This window comes from Danio aesculapii, chromosome 14, assembly GCF_903798145.1.
Source record: "Danio aesculapii chromosome 14, fDanAes4.1, whole genome shotgun sequence".
In the NCBI taxonomy this organism is placed as follows: Eukaryota; Metazoa; Chordata; class Actinopteri; order Cypriniformes; family Danionidae; genus Danio; species Danio aesculapii.
In genome coordinates, this window is record NC_079448.1 from 3,370,810 (window position 1) to 3,387,608 (window position 16,799).

Sequence of the window (16,799 nt, forward strand, 5' to 3'; positions counted from 1 at the left end):
TGACATCGTGCGGACTACTGCAAACTCTGCTCTTTTAAAAAAATGAACCAAATAAAAAACAAAAATCATACTTTCATGTTTAATCTATGAGCTATCTAGATATTAAAATGTGACGTTTCTCTAACTGAAAAATATCCTATCGACACTGAACACCATACCCAACAAAGTTATTTAAACAAAACAAAAAAACTACAAAAACATTCAAAAGGGAGTTTTGAAGTCAGGAAATAAAACAAGAAACAGAAATACATCTTTGACTTAAATGATATGTGAAAATAGTGGGTTTTTAGGAACATCTGCTGTTTCAGCACCACGGACAGAGGACGTTTAGTGTAAAGGAATTTAAACTGCTTCAGAAGTCATGTGCTCTAAAGAATAAAAAAGAAAAACAACAACACTGAAAGGAGAACAAAAAGCCAATGGTTTATAATTATTTTTGCTTCTATGGTAATGTAAGAGTTCCACGAACAAACCATGTACAGAACGAATAAAAAATATAAGTAGCCGTTCTAAACAAAGAGGTAAAAGTTTACAAATTTCCTCACTTCTAACAAAACTCTCTTACCTTCTCTTTATTAGGCAGTGTTTGTGTTCTGGTAAAAGTGTCTCCTCCATTAATACTGATCAGTTCTGCATCTGCAGGCGGAAATGGCGCAGGGAAAACCACTACGTCACTCTTCAGTGTGTCTGAGCTAAAACACACGTCATACTGCTGAGTAGATTTGGAGTAAGACCAGCTCCCGTCAGGGTGTGTGGTGATCATCGGGGCGCTGTACCTGCCCAAACTGCTGTCTGTCCTGTGGCATTTTACAGCTATCAAACTGATGAGGCTCAGTAAAAAGATGACGGACACACTCACAATGGCGATCAGCAGATACAGATTTAAATCCGAGAAACTCTCCTCCTTTACCGGCGCGTGTCTGAATGGGGTCTTGACGTCACTTCCGCTTTCAACAACCACAGCATCAATAGACACAGTCGCTGACAGTGAGGGCTCTCCGTTATCAGAAACCAAAATGACCAGCGGGTGAGTTTTCAGGTCATTGTCACTCATTCTCCTCTTAGTCCTGATCTCCCCGCTGCTGGTTCCGATTCGGAACAGATTGTTTCCTTTGGGCTCAGAGATGTGGTAGGACAACAGCGCATTGTAACCAGAATCTGCATCTACAGCCCTGATCTTGGCCACAAAGTAGCCCGCGTCAGCAGAATAGGGAATGTTCTCGGTGTTAACGGAACCGAGCTCGGAATAGGGCGCGAGAATCGCGGGACTGTTGTCATTCTCATCCAGGACAAAAACATTTACAGTCACGTTACTGCTGAGCGGAGGAACACCAGAGTCTGTGGCCTGAACTTTAAACTCAAATGTTTTGATCTCCTCATAGTTAAACGACTGTAAACTGTGGAGATCTCCAGTGTCAGAGTTTATGTTGATCATGGATGTTACCGGGCCGCTTTTAGAGCTTTCTAGTAAAGAATATGTTATTCTGGCATTATCACCTACATCAGGATCAACAGCAGATACTGTATGAATAACAGCTCCAATCTGACTGTTCTCTTTCACATAAACATTAATGACGGGCTCTGGAAAGCGCGGCGCGTTGTCATTGACATCAGAAACGTGTACAGCAATGACACTGGTGCTAGAGAGAGGCGGAGTCCCTTCATCAGTAGCGCTGATTGTCACATTATACTCAGATGCGCGCTCTCTGTCTAGAGGACCGTTCACTACTAAAGTATAATAATTCTTGTACGAGTTCTGGACTTTAAAAGGAACAGAGCCCTCTATATTTAGGGTCACCTGTCCGTTTTTACCAGCATCATTATCTGTTACAGTTATCATTCCAACCATTGTGCCAATCGGAGCATCTTCTTTAACAGTGCTCACTAATGACGTCACAGATATCACTGGTGTGTTGTCATTGACATCAACGACTTCGAGTAATACTTTACAGTGTGCTGCTCTTGGGTTATTACTTTTATCTTTTGCTTGTACTCGGAGTTCAATTGCGTTCTTCTGCTCGTAATCTACATCTTTTTTAACAATAATTTCTCCTGTGTCTTGGTTTATTGAGAATGCATCAACATTTTTATCATTGTTATGGTTCACAATAGCGTAAACTATTTCACCATTTAACCCCTCGTCTAAATCAACAGCTTGAACCGTGATTACATGAGTACCACTTGCCGCATTTTCAATTACTTTGGCTTTATACAACCCCTTACTGAATACTGGAATATTATCATTAACATCGACAACGTTTATTATAATTTCTATTGTCCCAGATTTAGGAGGTTTTCCTCCGTCTACAGCGGTCAGTTTGAGCTGGATCACCGCCTGTTTTTCTCGATCTAAAGCTTTCTGCAGCACTAATTCAGCAGACACACTCTGCTCTCCTCCGCCCTGTACATCTAGAGAAAAGTGTTCATTTTGACTGAGCTTGTAGCTCTTTAAGGAGTTACTGCCCACATCCGCGTCAAATCCGCTCTGCAATGGAAATCTTTCCCCTGGAATAGTTGACTCAGTAATATTCAGATTGGTTACTGATGTCTGAAATGCAGGTGCATTATCATTAATGTCAACAACATTTATTTCAAACCTGAAAACATTCAATGGGGAGCTAATCATGGCTTCTAATGGCAGAGAACATTTAATATTCTGCTCGCAAATCTCCTCTCTATCAATCCTCTCTTTAACATGGAGAATTCCAGTTTTTGTATTGACATCGAAATACCTCTCGTTCGGTCCTCGAACTATATGAAACCCTCGTGCCTCAAGGTCCTGAATATTCAGATTAAAATCCTTCACCAAATTCCCAACTGTAGTGCCCGGATTTGCTTCCTCCGAGACGGAATAGACAAACTGTCCGCCCGCTATATTCCAAAGCCGACACAGAAAGCACAGTGAAAGCCAAAGCCGAAATGTTGATTCCCATTTGGATTCCATTGCCTCGAAATCATCTGGATGTGAATAAATCATACAAATCCGTGTGCATAGTCGTAAGAAAGTATTTGCTGGAGACCACGTTCTACATCGGCTAGCCTTCCTGACACAATGGCGAAATCTGAACAAAGCCTCTCTGCTCGGGAGGCAAAAATGAGGCGGAGCTTATATTGGAGCCATGGAAATTACAGTGTAAAATAGAAGGCTAGTGACATCGTGCGGACTACTGCAAAATCTGCTCTTTATTAAAAAAAAATAATAATAAAAAAGCACACTTTCATGCTTAATCTATGAGCTATAGAAGAATTAAAAATGTCACGTTTCTCAAACTGAAAAATATCAGTGACCCTGAACAAACATACTTAACAAAGCTATTAAAAAAAAAAAAAAACTTCAAAAAGATCCAAAAAGGAACTTTGAAGTCAGGAAAAATCATAAAATAGAAATACATTCTTAACTTAAAAGATGAGTAAGAACCGTGAATTTTTAAGAACATCTGCTGTTTCAGCACCACGGACGGTGAACATTAGTGCAAAGGGATTCAAACTGCTTCACAAGTCATGTGCTCAAAATAATAAAAATGAAAACCAACACTGAAAAGTGAATAAAATGGCAGTAGTTCATAGTTATTTTCGCTTAGTAATGTAACAATTCCACAAACAAACCACGTACAGAACAAATAAAAAATATAAGTAGCCGTTCTAAACAAAGAGGTAAAAGTTTACAAATTTCCTCACTTCTAACAAAACTCTCTTACCTTCTCTTTATTAGGCAGTGTTTGTGTTCTGGTAAAAGTGTCTCCTCCATTAATACTGATCAGTTCTGCATCTGCAGGCGGAAATGGCGCAGGGAAAACCACTACGTCACTCTTCAGTGTGTCTGAGCTAAAACACACGTCATACTGCTGAGTAGATTTGGAGTAAGACCAGCTCCCGTCAGGGTGTGTGGTGATCATCGGGGCGCTGTACCTGCCCAAACTGCTGTCTGTCCTGTGGCATTTTACAGCTATCAAACTGATGAGGCTCAGTAAAAAGATGACGGACACACTCACAATGGCGATCAGCAGATACAGATTTAAATCCGAGAAACTCTCCTCCTTTACCGGCGCGTGTCTGAATGGAGTCTTGACGTCACTTCCGCTTTCAACAACCACAGCATCAATAGACACAGTCGCTGACAGTGAGGGCTCTCCGTTATCAGAAACCAAAATGACCAGCGGGTGAGTTTTCAGGTCATTGTCACTCATTCTCCTCTTAGTCCTGATCTCCCCGCTGCTGGTTCCGATTCGGAACAGATTGTTTCCTTTGGGCTCAGAGATGTGGTATGACAACAGCGCATTGTAACCAGAATCTGCATCTACAGCCCTGATTTTGGCCACAAAGTAGCCCGCGTCAGCAGAATAGGGAATGTTCTCGGTGTTAACGGAACCGAGCTCGGAATAGGGCGCAAGAATCGCGGGACTGTTGTCATTCTCATCCAGGACAAAAACATTTACAGTCACGTTACTGCTGAGCGGAGGAACACCAGAGTCTGTGGCCTGAACTTTAAACTCAAATGTTTTGATCTCCTCATAGTTAAACGACTGTAAACTGTGGAGATCTCCAGTGTCAGAGTTTATGTTGATCATGGATGTTACCGGGCCGCTTTTAGAGCTTTCTAGTAAAGAATATGTTATTCTGGCATTATCACCTACATCAGGATCAACAGCAGATACTGTATGAATAACAGCTCCAATCTGACTGTTCTCTTTCACATAAACATTAATGACGGGCTCTGGAAAGCGCGGCGCGTTGTCATTGACATCAGAAACGTGTACAGCAATGACACTGGTGCTAGAGAGAGGCGGAGTCCCTTCATCAGTAGCGCTGATTGTCACATTATACTCAGACGCGCGCTCTCTGTCTAGAGGACCGTTCACTACTAAAGTATAATAATTCTTGTACGAGTTCTGGACTTTAAAAGGAACAGAGCCCTCTATATTTAGGGTCACCTGTCCATTTTTACCAGCATCATTATCAGTTACAGTTATCATTCCAACCATTGTGCCAATCGGAGCATCTTCTTTAACAGTGCTCACTAATGACGTCACAGATATCACTGGTGTGTTGTCATTGACATCAACGACTTCAACTAATACTTTACAGTGTGCGGCTTTCGGATTATAACCTTTATCCTTTGCTTGTATTCGAAGTTCGATTGCATTCCTTTGCTCGAAATCAACATCTTTTTGTACTGTAATCTCACCGGTTACGGAGTTTATCGAAAATGCGTCGATATTTTTGTCATTGTTGGGATTTATTATTGAATAAATAATTTCACCATTCACACCCTCGTCTAAATCAACAGCTTGAACTGTTATCGCATGAGTACCACGTGCAGCATTCTCAGTTACTTTGGATTTGTACAAAGACTTGCTGAAAACGGGAATATTATCATTTATATCCAAAACGTTAACTATAATCTCTATTGAACCAGATCTTGGAGGTTTTCCTCCGTCTACAGCGGTCAGTGTGAGCTGGATAACCGCCTGTTTTTCTCGATCTAAAGCTTTCTGCAGCACTAATTCAGCAGACACACTCTGCTCTCCTCCGCCCTGTACATCTAGAGAAAAGTGTTCATTTTGACTGAGCTTGTAGCTCTTTAAGGAGTTACTGCCCACATCCGCGTCAAACGCGCCTTGTAATGGAAATCTTTCCCCTGGAATAGCTGATTCACTCACATTCAATTGTGTTACTGGTGTCCGAAATGCAGGTGCATTATCATTAATGTCAACAACATTTATTTCAAATCTGAAAACATTCAATGGGGAGCTAATCATGGCTTCTAATGGCAGAGAACATTTAATATTCTGCTCGCAAATCTCCTCTCTATCGATCCTCTCTTTAACATGGAGAATTCCAGTTTTTGTATTGACATCGAAATACCTCTCGTTCGGTCCCCGAACTATATGAAACCCTCGTGCCTCAAGGTCCTGAATATTCAGATTAAAATCCTTCACCAAATTCCCAACTGTAGTGCCCGGATTTGCTTCCTCCGAGACGGAATAGACAAACTGTCCGCCCGCTATATTCCAAAGCCGACACAGAAAGCACAGAGAAAGCCAAAGCCGAAATGTTGATTCCCATTTGGATTCCATTGCCTCGAAATCATCTGAATGTGAATAAATCATACAAATCCGTGTGCATAGTCGTAAGAAAGTATTTGCTGGAGACCACGTTCTACATCGGCTAGCCTTCCTGACACAATGGCGAAATCTGAACAAAGCCTCTCTGCTCGGGAGGCAAAAATGAGGCGGAGCTTATATTGGAGCCATGGAAATTACAGTGTAAAATAGAAGGCTAGTGACATCGTGCGGACTACTGCAAAATCTGCTCTTTATTAAAAAAAAATAATGCAAGTAAAAAAAGATTTGTATGTGTAATCGAGTTATTTAAAATATATACATATAGCAAAAATATCAAGTTTATGCTGGGTATTAGTGACACTAAACGTACGTACACAACAAAATAATAAACTAACTACAAAAAAAAGTAAAAATGAAGCTACAAGTGAGTATAAATCCTGAAGCAGAGATATATTGTTAAATCTACACTCTCAGAAATAAAGGTACGTGAGCTGTCACTGGGGTGGTACCTTTTCAAAAGGTACACGTTTGTACTTGAAGGGTTCATATTGGTACCTCAAAACTATATATTAGTACCTAAAAAATCTAAGAGGAACACTTTTGCACTTTTTAGGTACTAATATGTACCCTTGAGGTATTAATATGGACCTTTTAGGTACAAATTTGTACCTTTCGACCCCAGTGACAGCTCGCGTACCTTTATTTCTGAGAGTGTAAGAAGATGCCAGATGAAAGACCAGTGAGTTTTGTACATTTGCAGGTTCAGCACCACGGACAGAGGTTAGCTATTAGTTTCATAATGATTTATTTATTCTGTTTAAATCGATTAAAAGCGTAAGAAATGAGTGTTTAAAAAAATGAATGAAGAAAAAAATTCTAATAGTTCGTATTTTTCAACTATTCTAATCTAACAATTCGATGATTTTAGGCAAAAAAAGTAAAGCAGCAGCCCTTTAAAAAACAAACAAAAGAACAGTTTCCCTTACTTTAAACAAAACTCTCTTACCTTCTCTTTATTAGGCAGTGTTTGTGTTCTGGTAAAAGTGTCTCCTCCATTAATACTGATCAGTTCTGCATCTGCAGGCGGAAATGGCGCAGGGAAAACCACTACGTCACTCTTGAGTGTGTCTGAGCTAAAACACACGTCATACTGCTGAGTAGATTTGGAGTAAGACCAGCTCCCGTCAGGGTGTGTGGTGATCATCGGGGCGCTGTACCTGCCCAAACTGCTGTCTGTCCTGTGGCATTTTACAGCTATCAAACTGATGAGGCTCAGTAAAAAGATGACGGACACACTCACAATGGCGATCAGCAGATACAGATTTAAATCCGAGAAACTCTCCTCCTTTACCGGCGCGTGTCTGAATGGAGTCTTGACGTCACTTCCGCTTTCAACAACCACAGCATCAATAGACACAGTCGCTGACAGTGAGGGCTCTCCGTTATCAGAAACCAAAATGACCAGCGGGTGAGTTTTCAGGTCATTGTCACTCATTCTCCTCTTAGTCCTGATCTCCCCGCTGCTGGTTCCGATTCGGAACAGATTGTTTCCTTTGGGCTCAGAGATGTGGTAGGACAACAGCGCATTGTAACCAGAATCTGCATCTACAGCCCTGATCTTGGCCACAAAGTAGCCCGCGTCAGCAGAATAGGGAATGTTCTCGGTGTTAACGGAACCGAGCTCGGAATAGGGCGCGAGAATCGCGGGACTGTTGTCATTCTCATCCAGAACAAAAACATTTACAGTCACGTTACTGCTGAGCGGAGGAACACCAGAGTCTGTGGCCTGAACTTTAAACTCAAATGTTTTGATCTCCTCATAGTTAAACGACTGTAAACTGTGGAGATCTCCAGTGTCAGAGTTTATGTTGATCATGGATGTTACCGGGCCGCTTTTAGAGCTTTCTAGTAAAGAATATGTTATTCTGGCATTATCACCTACATCAGGATCAACAGCAGATACTGTATGAATAACAGCTCCAATCTGACTGTTCTCTTTCACATAAACATTAATGACGGGCTCTGGAAAGCGCGGCGCGTTGTCATTGACATCAGAAACGTGTACAGCAATGACACTGGTGCTAGAGAGAGGCGGAGTCCCTTCATCAGTAGCCCTGATTGTCACATTATACTCAGATGCGCGCTCTCTGTCTAGAGGACCGTTCACTACTAAAGTATAATAATTCTTGTACGAGTTCTGGACTTTAAAAGGAACAGAGCCCTCAATATTTAGGGTTACCTGTCCATTTTTACCAGCATCATTATCTGTTACAGTTATCATTCCAACCATTGTGCCAATCAAAGCATCTTCTTTTACATTGTTAACCAAAGATGTGACAGAGATTTCTGGAACATTATCATTTATGTCAATAATTTCCAGGAGAACTTTACAAAGAGCTGCTCTGGGTTTATGCCCTTTATCTTTTGCTTGTACTCGGAGCTCCACTGCATTTTTTCGTTCATAATCGACATCCCCTTTCACTGTAATTTCGCCAGTTTCAGGATTGATTGCAAATGAATCGACGTTTCTATCGTTATTGTGATTAACTAAAGCATAAACAATCTGACCATTCACACCCTCATCTGGATCGCTGGCCTGAACTGTAATAATGGAAGTACCAGGAGGCGCGTTTTCATTTAAGCGAGCTTTATACAGTGATTTGCTGAAAACAGGAATGTTATCGTTGACGTCTTCAACATTTACTGTTATCTGCATTGTTCCTGATCTTGGAGGTTTTCCTCCGTCTACAGCAGTCAATGTAAGATGAATTAAAGGTTGTTTCTCTCGATCTAAAGCTTTCTGCAGCACTAATTCAGCAGACACACTCTGTTCTCCACCGCTTTGGACATCCAGGGAAAAATGTTCATTAGGACTGAGCTTGTAGCTCTTCACCGAATTGCTGCCCACATCTGCGTCAAACGCGCTCGGCAGAGCGAACTGCTCCCCTGGCAAGGCTAACTCTGATATATTAACTGTTGTCTGCGACGTAAGAAATTTCGGCGGATTATCATTAATATCTAACACGTTTATCTCAAATCTATATACGTTCAAAGGCGAGTTAACAATCGCTTCAAGTGGTAAAGAACACTTAATCTTCTGCTCACACAGCTCTTCTCGGTCTATTCTCTCTTTAACGTGAAGTACACCGGTCTTAAAACTGAAATCGAAATACCTCTTATTGGTCTCGGACACGATTTGAAATCCACGCCTTTCAATGTCCTGCACATTTAAGTTAAAATCCTTAGCTAAATTCCCGACTGCAGAGCCTGGATTTGCTTCCTCCGATATGGAATACACAATCTGACCATTTGTAAAAATCCAACAGCGAAGAAAGACGCTGAAAAATATCCAGGACCTCAAAATATGTCTCCGTTTCAAAGCCATTTTAACAGATCATTTCCATGTATGCTAAAGCACCGAAATCTTCCTGCATATCCGCGAAACGACTTCTGATAAATCCACGAGTGAAATGCATCCGGAGACAATGGCGGACGACTAACAAAGCCCCTACCCAGGAAGAGCGAAGGAGGAAAATAGGAGGAGCTTCACCATGCCATGAATGCTCACAAAACAGGCAGATGCTGACATCGCGCGGAGAATTTTCTACATCACATCAACAAAGAAAAAATGCAAGACTTCTGTTTTTATAAACCCTACAAATTCAATTAATCAGACAAACAAACGAACAAATGTTTGCAAAATGTGTTTTCTTAATATACCAGCCGCACTGTATATAACCAATAAAACATACAACATATCTATCTATCTATCTATCTATCTATCTATCTATCTATCTATCTATCTATCTATCTATCTATCTATCTATCTATCTATCTATCTATCTATCTATCTATCTATCTATCTATCTATTTCTTTACACAGACTTTAGATAGCATTTCAGCACCATGGACAGTGGTAGCCGTCTAGTCAGTTTATATGAAAACGCTTTAAAGGTGAAAGTGTTAAACCTCTTGTATTATTACGCACCATTTTTTTGTTTCAGATAATGTTTTAGTATGCCCCCCCCCCCCCCCCCCCCCCCCCCCCTTTTTCACCTGTAATAAGTACAAATCTACAAATGTTAAATATTTAAATATCTAAAGTCTTGACGGAAGGTGTTTAGTGCCAAGAACAGATCCAACTTCACATTTTAGCTCAAAGCATGACAAGGTTAAATCACCAATAAAACAAAATATATGTTAACTTATCCTACCTTCTCTTTATTAGGCAGTGTTTGTGTTCTGGTGAAAGTGTCTCCTCCATTAATACTGATCAGTTCTGCATCTGCAGGCGGAAATGGCGCAGGGAAAACCACTACGTCACTCTTCAGTGTGTCTGAGCTAAAACACACGTCATACTGCTGAGTAGATTTGGAGTAAGACCAGCTCCCGTCAGGGTGTGTGGTGATCATCGGGGCGCTGTACCTGCCCAAACTGCTGTCTGTCCTGTGGCATTTTACAGCTATCAAACTGATGAGGCTCAGTAAAAAGATGACGGACACACTCACAATGGCGATCAGCAGATACAGATTTAAATCCGAGAAACTCTCCTCCTTTACCGGCGCGTGTCTGAATGGGGTCTTGACGTCACTTCCGCTTTCAACAACCACAGCATCAATAGACACAGTCGCTGACAGTGAGGGCTCTCCGTTATCAGAAACCAAAATGACCAGCGGGTGAGTTTTCAGGTCATTGTCACTCATTCTCCTCTTAGTCCTGATCTCCCCGCTGCTGGTTCCGATTCGGAACAGATTGTTTCCTTTGGGTTCAGAGATGTGGTAGGACAACAGCGCATTGTAACCACAATCTGCATCTACAGCCCTGATCTTGGCCACAAAGTAGCCCGCGTCAGCAGAATAGGGAATGTTCTCGGTGTTAACGGAACCGAGCTCGGAATAGGGCGCGAGAATCGCGGGACTGTTGTCATTCTCATCCAGGACAAAAACATTTACAGTCACGTTACTGCTGAGCGGAGGAACACCAGAGTCTGTGGCCTGAACTTTAAACTCAAATGTTTTGATCTCCTCATAGTTAAACGACTGTAAACTGTGGAGATCTCCAGTGTCAGAGTTTATGTTGATCATGGATGTTACCGGGCCGCTTTTAGAGCTTTCTAGTAAAGAATATGTTATTCTGGCATTATCACCTACATCAGGATCAACAGCAGATACTGTATGAATAACAGCTCCAATCTGACTGTTCTCTTTCACATAAGCATTAATGACGGGCTCTGGAAAGCGCGGCGCGTTGTCATTGACATCAGAAACGTGTACAGCAATGACACTGGTGCTAGAGAGAGGCGGAGTCCCTTCATCAGTAGCGCTGATTGTCACATTATACTCAGATGCATTTTCTCGATCTAAAGGTCCGTGTACAATTAAAGTATAATAATTCTTGTATGAGTTCTGAACTTTAAATGGCAATGAATCTCTAATCTTAAGCTGAATTTCACCGTTTTTTCCAGCATCATTATCTAGTACAGTTATCATACTAACCACTGTGCCATTAGCTGCGTCCTCCTTAACAGTATTCACTAAAGAGGTAACAGATATTTCCGGTGTATTGTCATTGATGTCAGTTATCTCCACCAGCACTTTGCAGTACGCGGCTCGTGGTTTATGGCCTTTGTCTTTAGCTTGCACTCTAATTTCAACAGCAGCGTTTTTTTCATAGTCTACAGTGCCTTTCACTGTTATGACACCGGTTTCAGGATCTATTGCGAATGCATCTGCGTTATTTTCGTTATCCTGACTCACTAATGAATACACTATTTCACCGTTTGGTCCCTCGTCTGGATCACTGGCGTGAACTTGGATTACTGAGGTGCCAAACGGTGAATTTTCCACTACTCGAGTTTTAAATAGAGGCTTACTGAAAACAGGAATATTATCATTCACATCCTCAATATTGACGATTATATTTATTGTTCCTGATCTTGGAGGTTTTCCTCCGTCTACAGCGGTCAGTGTGAGCTTGATCACCGGCTGTTTTTCTCGATCTAAAGCTTTCTGCAGCACTAATTCAGCAGACACACTCTGCTCTCCTCCACTCTGTCCATCCAGAGAGAAATGCTCGTTCGCACTCAGTTTGTAGCTCTTGACCGAATTGCTGCCCACATCCGCGTCAAACGCAGTCGGTAATGGAAATCTTTCCCCAGGAAATGCATACTCAGATATATTAAAATACTTTACAGGGGAGCGAAATGTAGGTGCGTTATCATTAATATCTATAATGTTTACTTCAAAGCGGTAAACGTTTAATGGCGTATTAACAATAGCCTCCAACGGGAGAGAACATTTTAAGCTCCTCCCGCACAGCTCGTCTCTATCTATTCTGTCATTAATATGGAGAAATCCAGTTTTTGAATTTAGTTCGAAATACCTCTTATTTGCTCCAGATACTAGTTGAAATCCCCGACTGATTAAATCCTGTAAATTCAGGTTTAAATCCTTTGCAAGGTTGCCGACTGTTGTTCCCGGGTTTGTCTCTTCCGACACCGTATATACAATTTGTCCCTCCGCAGTACTCCCAAAGCAAAAGACCACATAAAAAAGGATCACTGGAAGACAATCATGAAGCGGATCTCTTGCCATATTCCTTTAAGAATAAACAAGCACAGTATTCAGCAATATAAAAGCATTTTGGTCCAGGTTTTGGCTAATAGTCCACTACGATGCAGAGAAGGCGAAGAGCTGTGGAAGCGTCTGAACAAAGCAATCTCTCACTACAGCAGCTGCGAAAACTACAAGGCGGAGACACGAGAACGCAGGAGCACAGTTTAACTACGGACTGATAGTGACATCTAGCGGATAAAAGACTACTTTTAGACAACTATAAGCGTTTCAATAAACCGTTGGACGTAAGTAGGGCAATAAATATATATATATATATATATATATATATATATATATATATATATATATATATATATATATATATATATATATATATATTATTATTATTATTATTATTATTATTATTATTACCAAACTTAAAAATAAATAAATACATAAATAAAAAACAGATTTCAACTTTCATTGTATTTTGAACATTTTATTAAATTAGACTATATCTTAAGCTATAAAATCAAAGATGATTTTTCATGCTTTTCAGAAAAACTACCAAAGTAGATTGCTAATAACACACTGTAAACCCAAAAAGTTAAGGTAACTCAAACCATTTGAGAAAACCGATAGCAACAAACCATTTAAGAACTCAACCCATTTGAGTAAATGAAGCAATTTGAGCACACACACACACACACACAAACAATAAATAAGAATAACTCAAACCAACTGAGCACTGTAAACCCCAATAGGTTAAGACAACTAAAACCATCTGAGGAAACCGATTGCTACAAACCATTTGAGTTAAAAAACTAATCTATACGAGTACTGTGAACTTACTCAATTTAAGTTGAAGTAATGAGGTATTTAATTAACTCATTACCTTCAACACTGAGTTCATTAGCTGCATTCAGAGAAAAAGGTTCACAATAGCGTGAATGATAACCATGGGAGGCTTCAGCACCACGGACAGCGTCTCAGCGTTTAAACAAATGCAGAAAAATTAATGCAGTTTTCTATACGTTTACATTCTTACCTTCTCTTTATTAGGCAGTGTTTGTGTTCTGGTGAAAGTGTCTCCTCCATTAATACTGATCAGTTCTGCATCTGCAGGCGGAAATGGCGCAGGGAAAACTACTACGTCACTCTTCAGTGTGTCTGAGCTAAAACACACGTCATACTGCTGAGTAGATTTGGAGTAAGACCAGCTCCCGTCAGGGTGTGTGGTGATCATCGGGGCGCTGTACCTGCCCAAACTGCTGTCTGTCCTGTGGCATTTTACAGCTATCAAACTGATGAGACTCAGTAAAAAGATGACGGACACACTCACAATGGCGATCAGCAGATACAGATTTAAATCCGAGAAACTCTCCTCCTTTACCGGCGCGTGTCTGAATGGAGTCTTGACGTCACTTCCGCTTTCAACAACCACAGCATCTATAGACACGGTCGCTGACAGTGAGGGCTCTCCGTTATCAGAAACCAAAATGACCAGCGGGTGAGTTTTCAGGTCATTGTCACTCATTCTCCTCTTAGTCCTGATCTCCCCGCTGCTGGTTCCGATTTGGAACAGATTGTTCCCTTTGGGCTCAGAGATGTGGTAGGACAACAGCGCATTATAACCAGAATCTGCATCTACAGCCCTGATCTTGGCCACAAAGTAGCCCGCGTCAGCAGAATAGGGAATGTTCTCGGTGTTAACGGAACCGAGCTCGGAATAAGGCGCGAGAATCGCGGGACTGTTGTCATTCTCATCCAGGACAAAAACATTTACAGTCACGTTACTGCTGAGCGGAGGAACACCAGAGTCTGTGGCCTGAACTTTAAACTCAAATGTTTTGATCTCCTCATAGTTAAACGACTGTAAACTGTGGAGATCTCCAGTGTCAGAGTTTATGTTGATCATGGATGTTACCGGGCCGCTTTTAGAGCTTTCTAGTAAAGAATATGTTGTTCTGGCATTATCACCTACATCAGGATCAACAGCAGATACTGTATGAATAACAGCTCCAATCTGACTGTTCTCTTTCACATAAACATTAATGACGGGCTCTGGAAAGCGCGGCGCGTTGTCATTGACATCAGAAACGTGTACAGCAATGACACTGGTGCTAGAGAGAGGCGGAGTCCCTTCATCAGTAGCCCTGATTGTCACATTATACTCAGACGCAGTTTCTCGGTCTAACTGACCATCTACAAGTAGATAATATTTATTCTTATAGGTGTTTTGTAAACGAAAAGGTGCAGAATCGCGGATGTTAAGAACAACTGCGCCGTTTTTTCCCGCATCTCCATCTTTAACGGTGATCAGTCCAACCATTGTTCCAGCAGCAGCATCCTCTCTCACAGTTTCAGCAAGAGAGGTCACGGAAATTTCAGGTACATTATCATTAACATCAACGATTTCAATTAAAACTTTACAATGAGCAGCCCTTGGTTTCTGCCCTTTATCTTTAGCTTGGACTCGAATTTCTACAGCATTGTTGGTCTCGTAATCAATGTTCCCTTTAACAGAGATTATACCACTGACAGAATCTATGGTAAACGCATTCACTCTTATATCTTCATCATGACTTATAAATGAATACATTATTTCTCCATTCAAACCCTCGTCTGCGTCGCTAGCCTGCACCGTGACAACAGACGTACCGAGGGGCGCATTTTCCATTATTCGTGTTTTGTACAGAGATGTACTAAATACAGGAATATTATCGTTCACATCTTCAACATTGATGATAATTTGCGTTGTTCCTGATCTTGGAGGTTTTCCTCCGTCTACAGCGGTCAGTGTGAGCTTGATCACCGCCTGTTTTTCCCGATCTAAAGCTTTCTGCAGCACTAATTCAGCAGACACACTCTGCTCTCCTCCGCTCTGTACATCCAGAGAGAAATGCTCATTCGCACTCAGTTTATAGCTCTTGACCGAATTGCTGCCCACATCCGCGTCAAACGCGTCCGGTAATGTAAACCTTTCACCAGGGAAAGCCGATTCTACAATGTTCAGTTCTGTCTTTGATGACTTAAAAATAGGAACGTTATCATTGATATCTAAAACATTCACCTCCAATCGATACATGTTTAAAGGCGAGTTAACAATAGCTTCTAATTCCAGAGAGCATTTGCTGCTCCTTCCGCACAACTGTTCCCTGTCTATTCTCTCTTTGACGAGGAGAACACCACTCTTTAAATTGACATCAAAATACCTCTTGTTTGGGCCAGAAACGAGCTGAAACCCGCGAAGCTGTAATTCATGAAGATTTAGGTTCAGATCCTTTGCTATATGTCCCACTGTGGTTCCCGGATCAGCCTCCTCGGATATAGAGTATAAAATCTGCCCACCGGAAATATTCCAAAGAGAAAGCGCTGCGATAAAATACATCCACGATTTAAATCCTTGTTTCGACATTTTCATAACTCCTTAAATAAATCCTGCTAAATTCGATAGCATAACCACACACCGTCTAATTCCTCACAGCTCCTCCAAAAACACAGACGACAATGTGGCCTCTCGTGAACAAAAGCCCCACGTGATAAACGGAACCCTCCCTTAACTGAGGAGGAGCTTTGAATTGTCGAGGCAAAAGAAAAAATACCAGTCTCTAACGACACCACGCGGATAAATACAGGCATCAATTGAGTGAATAAAGTGGACTCAGTGTCTTCAGAACTGCCATATATGCATTTCTAAATAAATATTTATTGCCATATTATGGGAAATGAATAACAGCGGGTGATTAAAATGGACTGACATCGAAATGTACAATGTTTTATATCTTTGACGTGTATTAATTCACAGCATTATTTAAAAAATGAAACAAGAATTCAAGTTTATTTGGATTTAAATTGTACCATTTACCAGCAATCAATGAATCAATGAATCAATGAATCAATGAATCAATCAATCAATCAATCAATCAATCAGTCTGTCTGTCTGTCTGTCTGTCTGTCTGTCTGTCTGTCTGTCTGTCTGTCTGTCTGTCTATCTATCTTATCTTCTTATGTGAAATAATATATTAGATAATGTAATGAAAATAATATATGAATAATTTTAAATATTGAAGGTGTAACGCAAGATTTCTACAGCCCAAAAACAGCTCCTAAACCTTTTTTTTTTAAAGAATGAGCTATTTCAAACAATTCTGCAACAACTCTGAACGTGTTATCTAGA

At 40.9% G+C, this 16,799-nt stretch overlaps 5 protein-coding genes across 5 annotated transcripts in view; all 5 read right to left on the reverse strand.

The window, feature by feature from the left end:
- Positions 1 to 12,757, reverse strand: part of LOC130240354 (protocadherin alpha-C2-like) — an 83,783-nt gene extending 71,026 nt beyond the window's left edge. The window contains exon 1 of the mRNA XM_056471838.1: positions 10,280 to 12,757. Coding sequence (XP_056327813.1) covers positions 10,280 to 12,658 — 2,379 coding nt within the window. The 5' untranslated portion in view covers positions 12,659 to 12,757. The remainder of the gene's footprint in view (positions 1 to 10,279) is intronic.
- Positions 548 to 2,944, reverse strand: LOC130241165 (protocadherin alpha-5-like). The gene has a single exon (XM_056472886.1). The coding sequence runs from the start codon at positions 2,942 to 2,944 to the stop codon at positions 548 to 550; it is 2,397 nt and encodes a 798-aa protein (XP_056328861.1).
- On the reverse strand, positions 3,681 to 6,077 carry LOC130241166 (protocadherin alpha-8-like). Its single transcript, XM_056472887.1, has one exon. The coding sequence runs from the start codon at positions 6,075 to 6,077 to the stop codon at positions 3,681 to 3,683; it is 2,397 nt and encodes a 798-aa protein (XP_056328862.1).
- Positions 7,048 to 9,450, reverse strand: LOC130241167 (protocadherin alpha-8-like). Its single transcript, XM_056472888.1, has one exon. The coding sequence runs from the start codon at positions 9,448 to 9,450 to the stop codon at positions 7,048 to 7,050; it is 2,403 nt and encodes an 800-aa protein (XP_056328863.1).
- An 898-nt stretch (positions 12,758 to 13,655) lies between the features above and the next one.
- LOC130241180 (protocadherin alpha-8-like) lies at positions 13,656 to 16,037 on the reverse strand. The gene has a single exon (XM_056472901.1). It carries the CDS (start codon positions 16,035 to 16,037, stop codon positions 13,656 to 13,658), a length of 2,382 nt encoding a protein of 793 aa, XP_056328876.1.
- Positions 16,038 to 16,799: the final 762 nt, after the last annotated feature.